Source organism: Stylophora pistillata, chromosome 11 (assembly GCF_964205215.1).
Source record: "Stylophora pistillata chromosome 11, jaStyPist1.2, whole genome shotgun sequence".
Classification (NCBI taxonomy): Eukaryota; Metazoa; Cnidaria; class Anthozoa; order Scleractinia; family Pocilloporidae; genus Stylophora; species Stylophora pistillata.
The window spans coordinates 23,490,423-23,505,853 of NC_142529.1; the positions used below are offsets into that span (position 1 = coordinate 23,490,423).

The following is a 15,431-nucleotide window of genomic DNA, read 5'->3' on the forward strand; positions in this document are numbered from 1 at the left end:
AAGGAACCCATAGTACCGTTTGGGTATATTTGCAAGAAAATGCCCTATGGTTGAACGAAGTTCCTGATTTTTTTTTTCCAAATAAAAGGTAAAAATGTCTTTAGTGTTGTTTGTGTTTTTTTAACAATTAAAGAAGTTTTTTTTTTTTTAATTTTTGATTTATTTGTGTGGAGGTGATAGACACACACACACACACACACACACACACACACACACACACACACACACACACACACAACAGAGATACACATATGTAAAATATTAAAAAAGGAAATTCTATAATCCAGAGCAGTGTTTGTTTATTAGGTACAACAGATCATGTCAAAAGTTTGTGTCACACAAGCTTTTCAACGGCTTGTGTGCAACTTTTCTGCTCCAACCGCATTTGAAGGAACAGGAAATATTAATTTACACCTCTTAACTACTACGAGATACATCCCTGATATTGGAAAAAAAATACATCAATGATCACGGAAAATATTTGCGGTTCAGAAGAGATGGATGATAAAACGTTGCAGTGAAAACAATGTATCTCGCCGTCCCTTCTGACAGACATTTTCAGCCAAGGACATTTGCTGATTAATTAAATATTAAAATACTCTCTTTGTGAAGGAGAGTATTTTTTTACTGTAATTTTTCACAATACGCCGATCACACATCTGTTAAGATATTTCTGCAAGGAAAGGTGTTGTTATAAACCACGCGTCGGTGAAAGGCCACCGTAAAATGATTATAAGACATAAGTCGCCATCTGTGGTTGATCACGGTATGAACTGAAAAAAGAAATCATATTTTGAATTTTGTTCCGCACAAAATTGTTTTTTTTTTTTTTGAAAAGGCATTTTTCTTTCTTCAGTATATGATGCGCCCAATAATCTCTGGTGCGAATGTCGAACTACGAAGATACCCCGAAAAAACCAATAAGCAACCTCGGGTCAGAATCGGATGAAGTTTGAGGAAATACTGTGGAAAAGTTAGATTAAAGTGATGCTACTCAAAATGTACCTTTTGCATCTCCATTGAATTATGTCAATATTAGAGAGAACGATTCGTTTTCCTTGTAGGAGGGGTGAAAGACAACCGTACTTACGCTCAGTTGAACACTGTTTTATCAAAAGTTCTATTTAGTATGTGCGCGGCCTGCACATATAGAAGAAAGGCTTTTTTCTTCTTCAGAGAACTATACTGTCATCCATTTCTCAAAATTCTAGAAAAGCTACCGCAATTTTCTTTTCAGCGTAATGGCTTTTGTTTTTTAATCAATTGACTTTCTAACTTAACCCGGCACGTAGTTTGAGAATTTTTACTCGCTTAAATTCCTAATGATTTTTAAGCTTTCCTTTTTTAAGGTTCTTAGTTTATTTCACTTTTACTGATAGAAACACGAGGTGATAAATACTTAACGATAATGAAATGTAATGCTAATAAAAAGCCAAAATAATGTGAATTCTAATATAAATTCGACCACGTCCTACTTAGCTGGATAAGCAGTTATGAAATACGTACAAGAGGATTAAGATATATCAAAATTGTTTCAATATGCCACTTATATATGATATTCAGATATTCGCAGTCGTTCATTCTATTTTTCGTCCCGATCCTCATTTAACCCGATATTTGCTTATGGAAAGTTGACCTTCAAGAATCTGTAAAAGAGACTTAAAAACACGTTTGTTAGACTTAAAGACATTGGGTCCGTCGTGTAATGATTTTTACCAGATAAACCATAAAGTTTGACGATATTTACAATCATATGGTTGTGGAGTAAAAGGGATTTTGAGAAAAAGCACCCATTCTACAATTTACGTTTTTGTAAGTTTGATGCTGCTTTGATTAATTAAATGATTTCAAAACTCAGGGATTTTCTTTTATTCATCTATTCAGCAGTTATACATGTAGATTGATAAATTACTTTCATACAGAAAATACGTATTGTATCCTCGAGTGTGCAATTTTCTCAGTCTCGTGTTTCCAACAAACTAACAAAATGATCCAGTTCCCGGTTCGATTGTTAGCTCAGTTGGTATAGCACTGCACCGGTTTCGCAGAGGTCATGGGCTCAAATCCCGTACAAGCCTAAATTTTATTTTCATGATTATATTTGATATCCTACCGGGCTTGTTTCTAGCTATCTAGACAAAATTATGGCTCCCATATTCAAAACTTTACCATCATATATCAAAGACAGCCAATACACTCTTCAAATTTTTCGCCACTTTAATTTCTTTGGCTAAGAAAAAATTCTCTTCGCTATGGATATTTTATCTCTTCATTCTGTCATTCCCAATTACAGTGGTCTCCTGGCCCTCACACATTTTTTTGATCAACGCACCGTTAGGAAACACAAATCTGAAACACTGCTTCCTCTAGCTGAACTAGTGCTTAAACTCAATTATTTTTCATTCGGGGACAAGTTTTCAAACAAACTAATGGCGTAGCCATGGGTACCAAAATGGGACCAAGCTATGTCATTCTTTTTGTAGGTTTTGTCGATTACCAGTTTTTCAGCCAATACAATGGCTCCAAACCTGAACTCTACGGTCGCTACTTTGACGACTGTATTGGCGCTACCCCCTCCACCAGAGAGGAGCTAACTCAATATATAACCGCAGTCAATTCCTTTCACCCGGCTCTAAAATACACTTAAGAAGTTTCCAAAAACTCTGTATCTTGTTAAGACATCAAAGTTTCAATTGAAGGCAACACTTTATGCACTGGTGTGTATTACACACCTACAGACTTATACACTTACTTGCTGTATTCATCTTTGCACCCATCTCATGTCAAGAATTCAATTCCCTTGTCAGTTTCTAATACTTCGTCGTTTATGTGGAGTAGACTCTGATTTTTCGACAAATGAGAGTCAATATGCCAGTTTTTCGAAAAACGAGTTTAGGCTGTTTCTGTCGTTAAAGCGGGTCACTACTGCGCCCAACTTATTGACTGACAGTCAGCACTACAAACGTCACAGAAGGATAATTCCGACCGCATTCCTTTCACTCTCACGTTTCACCCTCACAACCACTCAGTTAAATCCATTATTCTTAAAAAACTTTCAATTACCTCAAAATGGTACAGATACTGGCACTAGCCCTTCGCATCATCCACTTATTTTATTCAAACGTGACTAAAACATAGACAAGTTTTCGGCCAAAGTTCATTCCAAACAAACGACCAACACTTTTGAATGCGCTCGTGCACGATGCAAAACTTGTTCTTCCATTCGCAACGCTGAGAAAATATCGGGACCCAAAACGATTCATTAAGATTACTAATCACTTCTCGTGCACCTCCGCCAATGTCATCTATTGCCTAACTCGCACTTATTGCAAAAAGATATACATCGGCGAAACAGGAATGACAATGACGCATCAAAACCAGTCGTTAGACACTTTAATCTACCTAATCATTCAAAGCAGCATATGGAAATCGGCGGTCTTTCCTTACATTTAGTTGGCTCGGAAAGCCGCAAAACTCTTCGACTAAAGTTTATCTTTCAAATCGGCACTCTTAATTCAGTAGGTATCAACGAACGTTTTTCATTCTACTAATTTATTCTTGTTTTTACTCGTCACCATGTTCCCACCAATAGCGTAGCTCCACTTTTGGCCAATCTACAATTTCAACTTAGTTGATCTAACTAAAAAAATCTACCTCAACTAAAACTTAATAAGCAAATCAAACTGAAAAAAATCTCTCAGGAAAACAAACAAAAAAAAAAAACATAAAAAATACAGCCAGGTCTTAATGAACCTCCTTTATTTTTATGACTCGAACTTGAGGTAAATTACAACTTTTTCTTTCAAAGTTTCTGCATTACTTCCCGTTTTATTTTAAAATTAGAGCAAGCTGTCTTGTCCTGAGTTGTCCTAAGTTCTCCATGCATTTTTAAGTTACGTATTCATCCAAACCTGCAGAGAAGAGAAAAATCAAACATGGCTACTGATGAAGGTCACTCTTTATCCTTTACACTCTAAAATGAGCTCTATGTATATTTTCTGTACCCTTCTCTATATATCTTCAAGAATCTAAGAAGGAGAACGTGTGTAACGTAATTAAGAGCTACAAGTACCATTGATTTTTTTTTTTCCACTCACCTTCACCAGGCGTTTGTTCATTCCACAACTGAATTGGTCTTCGTTAATCGCGATATTTACGTCTACGATAGCGTCTGCGCGGTTTGTACGGTTTGTAGGGTTTGTACGGTTTGTAAGGTTTGTAGGGTTTGTAGGGTTTGTAGGGTTTGTAGGGTTTGTAGGGTTTGTAGGGTTTGTAGGGTTTGTAGGGTTTGTAGGGTTTTTTCGGTTTGTACGGTTTGTGCGGTTTGTACGGTTTGTTCGGTTTGTACGGTTTGTACGGTTTTTTCGGTTCGTACGGTTTGTGCGGTTTGTACGGTTTGTACGGTTTATACTGGCGTCTATAGGGAGAGGGGTCAGCTGACTTTTCTATTGGTACTACTTCATCTTCGTCACTCATTTCGCCTCCATCATCGTCACTGTCGAATGCTCCTTCGTCAAACTCCTTATTTTCGGTTGCCACGTCGTTTTCACTGAGTGCAGGAAAAAAATTGCAAAAGATAACCGTCAACGAATTGTTTGTTTATAAAACTGCTCTAAATGGGGACCTCTATAATCTATAACATGGTGAGACCACAACACTGGGAGCTACGATCCCCATTCTTGGCGAGAAGTGTGTGGGTCCTTTAATATCGCCGTGCTAATCAGTACAGAGAAGATGCAGGAAACATCTTATCACCTTATCTGAGAAGACTGGAACGTATAACCACTTGCAGATGTTACAGCAAAGGCAGCGAATTCTTTTCAGCTATCTTAAGAGCCTGATTGTTGCTTGGCAGATTAAATTTCACAAAAGTAAAATTTTCCCACTGTGAACATTTGACTGTGGAAGTTTTCAAAACTATAAGTCTTGCTTAAGTAATCAGAAGTATTTTAATCTTACTCAACGTGCCTTGTAAGGATTGCCATATCCGCGTCCTGTAGATCTTCCTCGTCGAACTCTCCATTGTTCGCTCTCATGTCGTATCCCCTGAAACATAAAGGAAAAAAAAATCATGAAACCATTACCACTACTTTTTTTCTGACTTTCTATTTCCTGATTTTTATCAAAGTCTTTTATAAATCTCAATTACCCCACGCTAAGATAATTCCAAAAGCTAATCGTGAACGAACTGGTTCTTTATTTGTTCATTTATTTGTTATTTTAAAATGGCGACTTGTATAAACATAACCAAGGTTAGACCACAACACTGGGAGATATGTTTCCTACTCTTAACGAGAACTGCGTGAGGTTCTTTAACGTCCCTTGTGCAGAGAAGATGCAGGAGACGGGGCGTACGGTTTAGGATTGTTATACTAGAACCAAATCTAACCATTTCCTCCACGTACCTTCTAAGAATTGCCTCATCGTCGTCCTCTAGGTCTTCCGCAACGAGCTCTCCACCATTCTCTATCAAGTATTCTTCACTAAAAACATTTAAAATGCAAAACGAAACCATTAACCATAATTAATTGTTAAAATGAGGCCGAGGTTCGAGTTTCAGAGTTCTCACTATTTCCATTGAAACCTTTCAGAATCGTCAAGCAGAATGAAGCAAAGCAAATAATTCATTTACAAACTTAACTTTTGATTCCATGGTTTTTAAAGAGCAAGTGAGTCTTGCAAATGCCTGATGATTAAATTACGTTGCGTTCGAAGGACTCAGTGGTGAAAAATGGGAAGTAAAGATGAGTCTAATCTTTAGTTCCCGACGCTAGCCCAATGAATCGACATTGGTAGAATTTCATTATCATCTAGTATTCCTTTCTTTTTCCTGGAGAAACAGGAGAAACTCTGTAGATGTATCGCCTTTATAAAGCCTATTTTGTTGTTCTTTTCATGATTTGATTTATAGTTATTTTCTTCATCCAACTTACCCTCGAGGTTTTTCTGCTTCAGATGCATCTGCCATTTTGGTCAACGCATTCTCAGTTGTTGCGACTGAAAAGCCGACAGCGAGCACAAAGCCAAATAAAGCCAAACTAACAGTTGTCTTCATTTTGACTTCCCCGTTAGAACTTGACTTCTCCAATAAAGAAAGCCCCCAAAATCACTGCTTTTATGCATCCGATTCTGGGTGATATTAAAATTCATTTTTCGTTCAGATCCCCATATCACCCTGTATCTGATCATGGAATACAGACTCTTGAAATCCTTTAATTAAAAATAGACTAAGAATGCACTATTCACCCTAAAAGGTAAAAATATCAATGGACCCGCCAAAATGTTCGTCTGTTATGTAATATCATCATATAAATCATATAGTTTGAGAATATTTATTACTTTAAATCCCTAATTCTCTCCAAATAATTTCTTTGAGGTTTTAGTTTAATTTATTTTACTGCTAGAAACACTTATAGTTAAATATCAGGAAGACAGTTCATATTTCTTATTTCAAAGTGATTATGCCATGTATACCAAGTGTGAACTGAATATTATTGCTCTGCAGCCCGTGTTAGCAAAACAAATGTTCTAAATTTAAATAAGCTAGTTACTTTCACCATATAATAAGACAGATATCACCAGTGAATAAGCGAATGAGCTTTAAATTTGTTTAACTTATCAGAGCTGCATAGTTAGAAGTAGATTAAATTTCATGTTCATTACAAATCAAAATGAAAACGTGACTAATTCCGTTAACAGAGACTCGCTGATAATTTCTTCTGCCTTTTTGATGTTGGTGCTTATGTGAAGTGGAATATCAAAGAGATCTCCAAGGAATTAAGGTCTCGCTTTAATTCACATCAAGTATGAAGTGAAGGAATTTGGTTCACTGTTGTAGAGTTATCGTTCTGATTTCTTCCTGAGAACTTTTATTTGGGAAAACCACTTTTTAAAAGTACGCAGACACCTAAATTGAGAACTCTATATCCAAAAAAGATGTATTACGTGGATGCTGAAAATATAACGTAATTGATATTTCATTTAATATGCCAGCAATATACAGCTCGATATGGTTTATCACGTTTGCAGTCAAATTCCCTTTGGTTAAACAAATTTACTGCTTTTTTTTTCCAGTTAAAAGATAAAAACGTCTTTGTTTGTTCATGTTTAATTTTAATGAAAACAAAAAAGCTTTTTCAATATTTTAAGTTCATTTTTGTGGAGGTAATTGTACTTTATCATGTTTTTGGCGAGACAATACTGTTTCCGCCCGTCAACGCTTCATTTCATCAACAATTTGCCTGACTGCAAATTATTTTTTCCTTTGATCCGTCATTATCTACGATATATTTAGAGACAGTCGCAACAATAACCTTAGTGTCAATTTCCTCTTTCTTTATATAAATATGGTAAGAAAGGAGATTCTATATCATTGTTTGTTCATTGAGGTATGGCAGATCACGTTATAAAGTCGAAAGTGTCACCCGCACTTGCCGACGACTTTAGTGTTCCACTTTTCTCCTCCAATCGCAATTGATGTTAATTGAGGACTTAAAATAAACAGATGCAAGGAAACAAGATATTAAAATTTAAACTTCTCAACTTCTACGAAATAAATTTCTGATAGTCATGGAAAAAATACGTTGATGATCATGGAAAATATATGCGGTTGAGAAGAGACAGATAAACACTGAAGCCAGAACAAACTAGCTTGTCTCATGAAAGACATGGTGTTGTTAGACCCAAAATAATTTGTTTCAAAAGACATTCGTACCACATTTTTAACCGCATGTCTTCCCATTTTTTAATCCCTACGGATAAGAATTTTTTTTCCCCTAGAATCCTAATCATTCATGTGAGAATGTTCTTAATCTTACAGGATGCATCAAAGTGATATCAGAACGAGGTTAGGAAAACGGTGTTTTCGTTCTTAAAACTGCTTTTCGAAATTTTTGTGATCGATGACCAGTTCACCAATTTTTGATGGACTGGAAACAGAGTTTGAGCCATATCAGTCAAAACCAGATCGATAGAAGAAATAAGTAGAAACTAGTGTATCTAAAAAAAAGTAAAGCTGCGGCACACTCTTTCGACATTGACAAAATTTACACAGTGATTCATCCATCTGTTTTTTCCAAAACTTACATTGAGAAATATATCTCTAAAGTTATTGTCTGCGGGAGAGAAAGTATACTAAAGACAGTAACGATCCAATCCGGCTTTGCTTAACCTCAAGAACATACAGATTGGGAAATGACATCTTAAAACTAACCCTTATTATCATATCACATTGGAAAGTCATTAAGAGATATCCTAATACAATTTTAATTTTGATATATCAACAAAGTTGAAATGGTAAATTGGCCACCGTAATGATTACAAAAGCTGACGTTTCGAGCGTTAGCCCTTCGTCGGAGCGAACGTCTACATATCAGCCCGTCTACATATCGCTCCGACGAAGGGCTAACGCTCGAAACGTCAGCTTTTGTAATCATTACGGTGGCCAATTTACCATTTCAACTTTGTTGATATATCCAAATTATTTCGTTACTCCCACCGACGCAGCCCCAAACAGTTTCTTTCGAAACTATCAGCCTTTATTCAATTTTAATTTTGATGCAGAAAATTTTAAAGCGCTAGCGAAAGGCAGGAGTCGCACAGGCGCTACACACACCATCGGTCAACTGCCTTTTGCTTTCGAGAATTCGAGAATTCGCATTCCCTATATTCTTTTCCAATCCTGATTGTGAAGCAGTTCGCTCGCTACGCTCGCTGCGCAGCAAAAAAATCTACCTCAACTATGACCCCCCCAAAGAAAAACAAACTGAAAAAAATATCAAGAAGAACAAAAACAATAGAGCCAGGTATAAGTGAACTTTGAATTCTTTACTTTTATTGACTTGAACTTTTTGGAAATCACAACTTTTTCTCCCCGTTTTATTTTAGAAGTGGAACAAGCTGTCTCAGCATGAGTTGTCCTAAGATCTCTCCATACATTTTCGAGTTGGATATTCATCGAGACCTGCAGGGAAGAAAAAAAATCAAACATGGCTACTGATGAAGGTCACTCTTTATCCTTTACACTCTAAAGTTAGCATTATGTATATTTTCCATACCCTTCTCTATACATTTCCAAAAAACTAAGAAGGGGAATTTGGGCAAACATCAGGAGCTGCAAGTGCCATTCCTTTTTATTTATTTTTCCATTCCAGTTATCTTCACCAGACCTCTGTTTATTCTAACATCTTCGTTCACCGCGAAACCTACGACAAAACCGAAGTTGAATGCTTTGCCCCGTCTTAACCGTCAACGCTGTCTGAACCGGCGTCTAAAGCGGAAAGGGTCTGCTAACTTTTCTATTGCTCTTACATTATCTTCGTCACTAACGTTGTCTCTATCATGATCATTGTCGAATGCTCCTTAGTCAAACACCTCGTGTTCATTGACCATATCGTTTTTACTCAGAGCAAGAAAAAAGGAATTGCAAAAGATAATCGTGGACAAACTGGTATTTTATTTGTTCATTTATTTATTTATTCATTTGTGATATGTAGACGGGTTGACTCAGTTCAGCATTTAAGCTGGTTTAAATGGACGCCTCTCTTTGCGAGAAGTGCGTGGAATTGTTTAATCTTCCCTGATCACCAGCACAGAGACAATTCAGGAGAGAGCCTACGGTTTAGCACCGTTAGCCGAGAAGCAAGTCTAACCATTTCCGCAACGTACCTTCTGAAAATTACCTCTAGGTCTTCCTCATTGAACTCTTCGTCGTTCTCTGTCATGTATTCTTCACTAAAAATATTTAAAATGCAAAGTAAAATTATTGCCGCTGTGACAAAATTCAAAACTGCTAACATATCGAAAGAGAAAAACATTTATAAAAGTCTAAAAAGAAAGCTGTTAATAAGCTTAATATTGATAATGATATTAATTAAAATTTTATAACGCGCCTTTCCCATTCAGATATGATTAAATGAGGCCGAGGATCGAGTTACAGCGTTCTCATTATTTCCATTGCAACATTTCAATTAGTATGAGCAAATTCCATTTATACAAAAATAATTCATTTATAAACTTAACTTTTGGTTCCATGATTTTTAACAAGCAGATGTTTATAGAGTGAGTTGTCCAAATATGCAGAAGATCAATGGTAAAATGGAGATAGATCTAATTGTTAGTTCCCGACGCAAGCTCAATGGATCCTCTGATTGAGCATTGAAAATTTGTTGTTAGAATTCTAACCTAGACAACTCCACGAGACTTTTGAAATGAAAATCAATGTACTTAGTGCTTTCGATAAACTGAATTTACCTCTGACAGCATTAGCCAAAGCAATTAAGAACTTTCGTCCAAAGCAAGGTCAGTAGAGAAGTTAAGCACTCCGGCCCACTAATGGAAGTCAGACAAAACTGTCACAATTCGGAAACTCATCCCGACAGCTTACTCCTAAATAACTTCGGACTTTGAATTCATGCATAGAAACTAAATTCTAATCATAAAAGACTGATTAAATTATACTTATCAGACTATCTAATCGAAACTGACTGACCAACTAAACTAAATTCACTTGAAAACAGTTTTAACTCAGGTTTAGTGCTTGAATTTCATTTTTACGGTTTAGAAGGAAGTGCAAATTCTTCTATGGCTTCTGAAGCGTACGCTTTCTTAGGCGAGTTGGTGTATGTTGCCTCACCGACAGATACATAAAATATTTTTTGATATCATACGTGATATTTAAAACCACTGATCATATGGGCATGGCATATGCTAATGAAATTCCTTTTTTTTTTAAATGAAATGGCATTAAGGGTCGCCATCTCCAACCGAAAAAACCAAGAAGAAATTCAACGAGTAAACACTATCAAACTATATGGTTTTCAACATCAATACACAACAGAAGAACATTTTGCTAGGACGATTCATTGCGATTTTGCTAAGGAAAATTAGTTGCTTTCTCTCATAATAACATAATTCAATGGAGCAAAAGGTACATTTTGAGTAGCCGTCACTTTAATCTAACTCTTCTTACCGTATTTCCTCGAACCTCATCCGATTCTGACCCGAGGTTATTTATTGGTTATTTCGGGGCGTCTTCGAAGTCCGACATTCGCGTTAGAGATTATTGAGCACATCACCCAAAAGAAAGAAGAATGCCTTTTGAAACGAATTATTTTTTGGACACAAAATTCGAAATATTTTTTCAGTTCATACCATGATCAGCCACAGAAGGCTACCGACATCTTACAATCATTTCACGATGGCTTCTCACCGACGCGTGATTTAAAACAAACTAAAATTTTCCTTGTAGAAATATCTTAACAGGTGTGTGATCGGCGTATTATGAAAACATACAGTAGGAAAACATTTCTTCATAGAGAGAGCATTTTACCTGTTAATTAATTAATCAGCAAATTTCCTTGACTGAAATGAAAATGTCTGTCACGAGGTAAGATATATTGTTCTTACTGCAATGTTTCATCGTCTCTTCTATACCACAAATATTTTCCGCGATTATTAAGGAGTGGCTATTTTCAGTCTTACTTCTTACACTTTCCTCTTTCATTTCTTGACAATCTGCTTGAGCTAAACAAAGGAGCCTTTTTAACTTAAAATATGACTATTTTTGCGTTAACAAGAGCAGCAGCCGTGTTTGTACCGTTTGCAAACAGTACTAAAAATAATATTGAGGTTTGCACCAATAGCCTGGCTGGCTACTAGGTTTCTTCAAAATAGTCACATCTATTTTCGAATCATTACCACATTTAGTAGTAGTTTTCGAACGGTTAGGTTACCTTTGGAATCTCAACACGCAGTTAGTAGGGTTTTACTGCAACAAATCTGAACTCGCAGTAAACAAGGTTTAGCTTTCCCTGGCTATAATTAGTTTGGAAAAAGCGCGAGTCGAGCAAAAATCGAATAGCAAACGTAAATACAGTTTAGGGAGAGCACGAGGAGTGGTTAATTACACAGCCACATTTTGTGCTCTCTTAAGATAAAGTATTGGTCCAATATTTCTTATCAGATGGTAGGAATAATGTGCACGCAAATAAATGGATGTATTTTGGTTATCTAAGTGATATACTTAACGACTATGATTATATGAATATATCCTGTATTTGAGCTGCAGATTAATAAATAAAGATGATCATCGTAGTTATGAACACTATTTGAGCAGTAGCGAAAATAAGCCCGAAAAAAAAATTAGGCGCGGACGAGATTTGAGCCCACGACCTCTGCGATACCAGCGTAGTGCTCTACAAACTGAGCTAATAATCTGGGTCATTTTGGTTGCTTTGTTATAAACACGTTAGCGAGAAGATTGCATACTCAAGGAAACAATACATATTTGCTATTTCAAAGTAATTTATCACTGTACATGTATCACTGCTGAATAGATGAATAAAAGAGAAGTCTTAGAAATAGCATCAATAGCAATTGTTTCTCTCTCTCTCTCCCCTCCCCCCCTCTCTCTCTCTCTCTCTCTCTCTCTCTCTCTCTCTCTCTCTCTCTCTCTCTCTCTCTCTCTCTCTCTCTCTCTCTATTAAGCTGAAAGGAAATTATAGAATTCAGAGCAGTGTTTGTTTATTAAGTAATGGCAGATCACGTCAAAAAGTTGCAAGCGTCACACTAACTTTCTTTCCCACGAATTGTGTGCAATTTTGTTCCACCTACATTTGACGTTAAGTGAGGAAACAGGAAATCTTCATTGAAACTTCTTAGGTACTACGAGATATATTCCTCATATTCGAAAAAATACACTAATGATCACGGAAAATATTTGTGGTATAAAAGAGACGATAAAACATTGCATTGAGAACAATATATCTTGCCTTACGACAGACATTTTCATTTTAGCCGAGGAAAATTGCTGATTAATTAAAAGGTAAAATGCTCTCTCTGTGAAGAAATGTTTTCTTACTGTATCTTTTCATGATACGCCCATCACACACCTGTTAAGATATTTTTGCAAGGAAAAGTTTTGTGTTAAATCACGCGTCGGTGAGAGGCCATCGTGAAATGATTATAAGATGTTGGTCGCCTTTTGTAGTTGATCACGGCATGAACTGAAAAAATATCTCGAGTTTTGCGTCCACAAAATAATTTGTTTCAAAAGGCATTCTTCTTTATTTAGTGCGATGTGTTCAACAATCTCTAATGCGAATGTCGAGCTACGAAGATGCCCCGAAACAACCAATAAGTTACCTCGGGTCGGAATCGGCTGAGGTTCGAGGAAATACTTTAAGAAAAGTTAGATTAAAGTGACGCTACTCAAATTCTACGTTTTGCGTCTCCATTGAATTATGTTATTATTAGAGAAAACAACTAATTTTCCTTAGCAAAATTGTAATGAATCGTCTAGCAAATGCTTTTCTATTGTGTATTGATATAATAAACCTTTTAGTTTGATAATGTTTACTCGTTTAATTTCTTGTTGTTGTTGTTGTTTTTTTTTTTTGGAGATGGCGACACTGATTCAATTTCATTTCATTAAAATCAATGTGTAAGTGGACTTTGTTCATATCAACTTAAATATTGCAATGGAAATAATGAGAACGCTGTATCTCGATCCTTGGCCTCATTCGAACAATTAAGCTTATTAACATTTTTCTTTTTAGACTTTTGAAAATGTTTTTTTCTCTCAATACGTTAGCAGTTTTGAATTGTGTCGCAGCGGCAATGATTTTACTTTGCATTTTAAATGTTTTTAGTGAAGAATACATGACAGAGAACAAAGGAGAATTCGAGGAGGAAGATCTAGACGACGATGATAAGGCAATTTCCAGAAGGTACGTTGAAGAAATGATTAGACTTGCCTCTCGGATAACGGTGCCAAACCGCAGAGTCTCTCTCCTGAATTGTCTCTGTGCTTGTGATCAGGGAACATCAAAGAACCCTACGCACTTCACGTAAAGAGTAGGGAAGGTAGCGCCCAGTGTTATGGTCTGGTCTTGTTAATGTTTGTCAGGCCTCCACTAAAACCAGCTTAAATGCTGAATTGAGTCAACCTGTCTACATATTACAAATAAATAAATAAATGAACAAATAAAGCACCAGTTCGTCCATCATTATCTTTTGTAATTCCTTTTGTCTTGCTCTCAGTAAAAACGATACGGTAACTGAACACGAGGAGTTTGTAGAAGGAGCATTCGACAATGATGATGATGTAAAAAAAGGAAGGGCACGTGCAGCTCCTGATTTTTTCTCAAATTCCCCTTCTTAGTTTCTTGGAAATGTATAGAGAAGGGAATGGAAAATATTCATAGGGCTGATTTTAGAGTGTAAAGGATAAAGAGTGACCTTCATCAGTAGCCATGTTTGATTTTTCTCTTCCCTGCAGGTCTTGATGAATGCCCAAATCGAAAATGCATGGAGAGATCATAGGACAACTCATGATAAGACAGGTTGTTCCACTTTTAATTAAAATAAAATAGGGAGAAAAAGTTATTTGCTTCAAGTTTGCGTCAATAAAAGTAAAGAATTTAAACTTCGCTAATACCTGGCTCTATTGTCTTTGATTTTCTTGATATTTTTTTCAGTTTGATTTACTTTTTGGGTCATAGCTGAGGTACATTTCTGCTGCACAGCGAGCTTAGTGAGCGAGCAGCCTCATAATCAGGATTGGAAAAAAATATAGGGAATGCTAATTCTCAAATTTATCATACATAGCGCTACTACTGCAAGGACATTTCCTCCATGTACGCAATCGTGTTGTTAATCTACTTTCCTAAGTAAACGCTAATTCACTAATCGCGGGTATTGTATGGTAAATCTACAATCTTGATCATTGAATGAAGGACAGTCGAATTAGAGCAATGAAAGGAGTCACTTGATAATTGAATAACTCTACCTTAATCCCTACCTACAAGAATTTTTTCTCTTCCAGAATCTTAAAAATAGCGTTATTCTTGCGATGTTGTTCTTAATCTTACAGGGAGCTTGCAAGTGATATCAGAACGACTTGGCACGCCGGTAAGCCGGAAAGCAAAAGGCAGTTCACCGATGGTGTTCATGGCGCCTGTGCGACTCCTGCCATTCGCCAGCGCTTTAAAATCTTCTGCCTCAACATGAAAACTGTATTAGGATATCTCTCGATGACTTTGCTTTGTGATGTAATAATAAAGATTAGTTTGAATGTCATTTCCCCATCTGTATGTTCTTGAGGTTAAGCAAAGCCGAATTAGATTGTTACTGTTTTTAGTATACTTTCTCTCGCGCAGAAAATATCTTTGGAAATATATTTCTCAATGTAAGTTTTGGAAAAAGCAGGTGGATGAATCACTGCGTAAATTTTGTCAATATCAACAGAGTGTGCCGTAGCTTTACTATTTTTAAGATACACTAGTTTCTATTTATCTCTTCTATTGATCTGGCCTTTAATGATATCGCTCAAACTCTGTTTCTACTCCATCCAAGATTGCTGAACTGGTCATCGATTACGGAAATTTTCCGAAAAGCAGTTTTAAGAAAGAAAACACGGTTTTTCTAAACTC

The 15,431-nt window shown here is 36.3% G+C and overlaps 1 protein-coding gene, 2 long non-coding RNA genes and 1 pseudogene across 5 annotated transcripts; 2 read left to right on the forward strand and 2 right to left on the reverse strand.

Moving 5' to 3' along the window:
- The first annotated feature begins 2,144 nt into the window (after nt 1-2,144).
- LOC148720693 (uncharacterized) lies at nt 2,145-3,131 on the forward strand (annotated as a pseudogene).
- Nucleotides 3,132-3,376: 245 nt separating this feature from the next.
- Nucleotides 3,377-6,144, reverse strand: LOC148720694 (uncharacterized). 2 transcript variants are annotated; one of them, XM_088739624.1, is made up of 5 exons: nt 5,934-6,144; nt 5,406-5,483; nt 4,960-5,046; nt 4,098-4,549; nt 3,377-3,911 (listed from the first exon to the last, which is right to left on the reverse strand). In XM_088739624.1, the coding sequence occupies exons 1-4, from the start codon at nt 6,053-6,055 to the stop codon at nt 4,141-4,143; spliced, it is 696 nt and encodes a 231-aa protein (XP_088595750.1). In that variant the 5' UTR covers nt 6,056-6,144; the 3' UTR covers nt 3,377-3,911; nt 4,098-4,140. The 2 variants fall into 2 exon arrangements, with proteins under 2 accessions (XP_088595750.1, XP_088595751.1); XM_088739625.1 differs by having other exon boundaries at nt 4,969-5,046; nt 5,934-6,143.
- A 2,663-nt stretch (nt 6,145-8,807) lies between these two features.
- LOC111342899 (uncharacterized) lies at nt 8,808-10,673 on the reverse strand. The gene is made up of 3 exons (XR_002695993.2): nt 10,252-10,673; nt 9,667-9,732; nt 8,808-8,962 (listed from the first exon to the last, which is right to left on the reverse strand). It is a non-coding gene; the product is annotated as an uncharacterized LOC111342899 (long non-coding RNA).
- A 2,071-nt stretch (nt 10,674-12,744) lies between these two features.
- LOC148720695 (uncharacterized) lies at nt 12,745-15,081 on the forward strand. 2 transcript variants are annotated; one of them, XR_015993448.1, is made up of 4 exons: nt 12,745-12,823; nt 13,650-13,727; nt 14,279-14,342; nt 14,873-15,081. It is a non-coding gene; the product is annotated as an uncharacterized LOC148720695 (long non-coding RNA). The 2 variants fall into 2 exon arrangements; XR_015993447.1 differs by lacking the exon at nt 12,745-12,823 and having other exon boundaries at nt 13,491-13,727.
- The last annotated feature ends 350 nt before the right edge of the window (nt 15,082-15,431 follow it).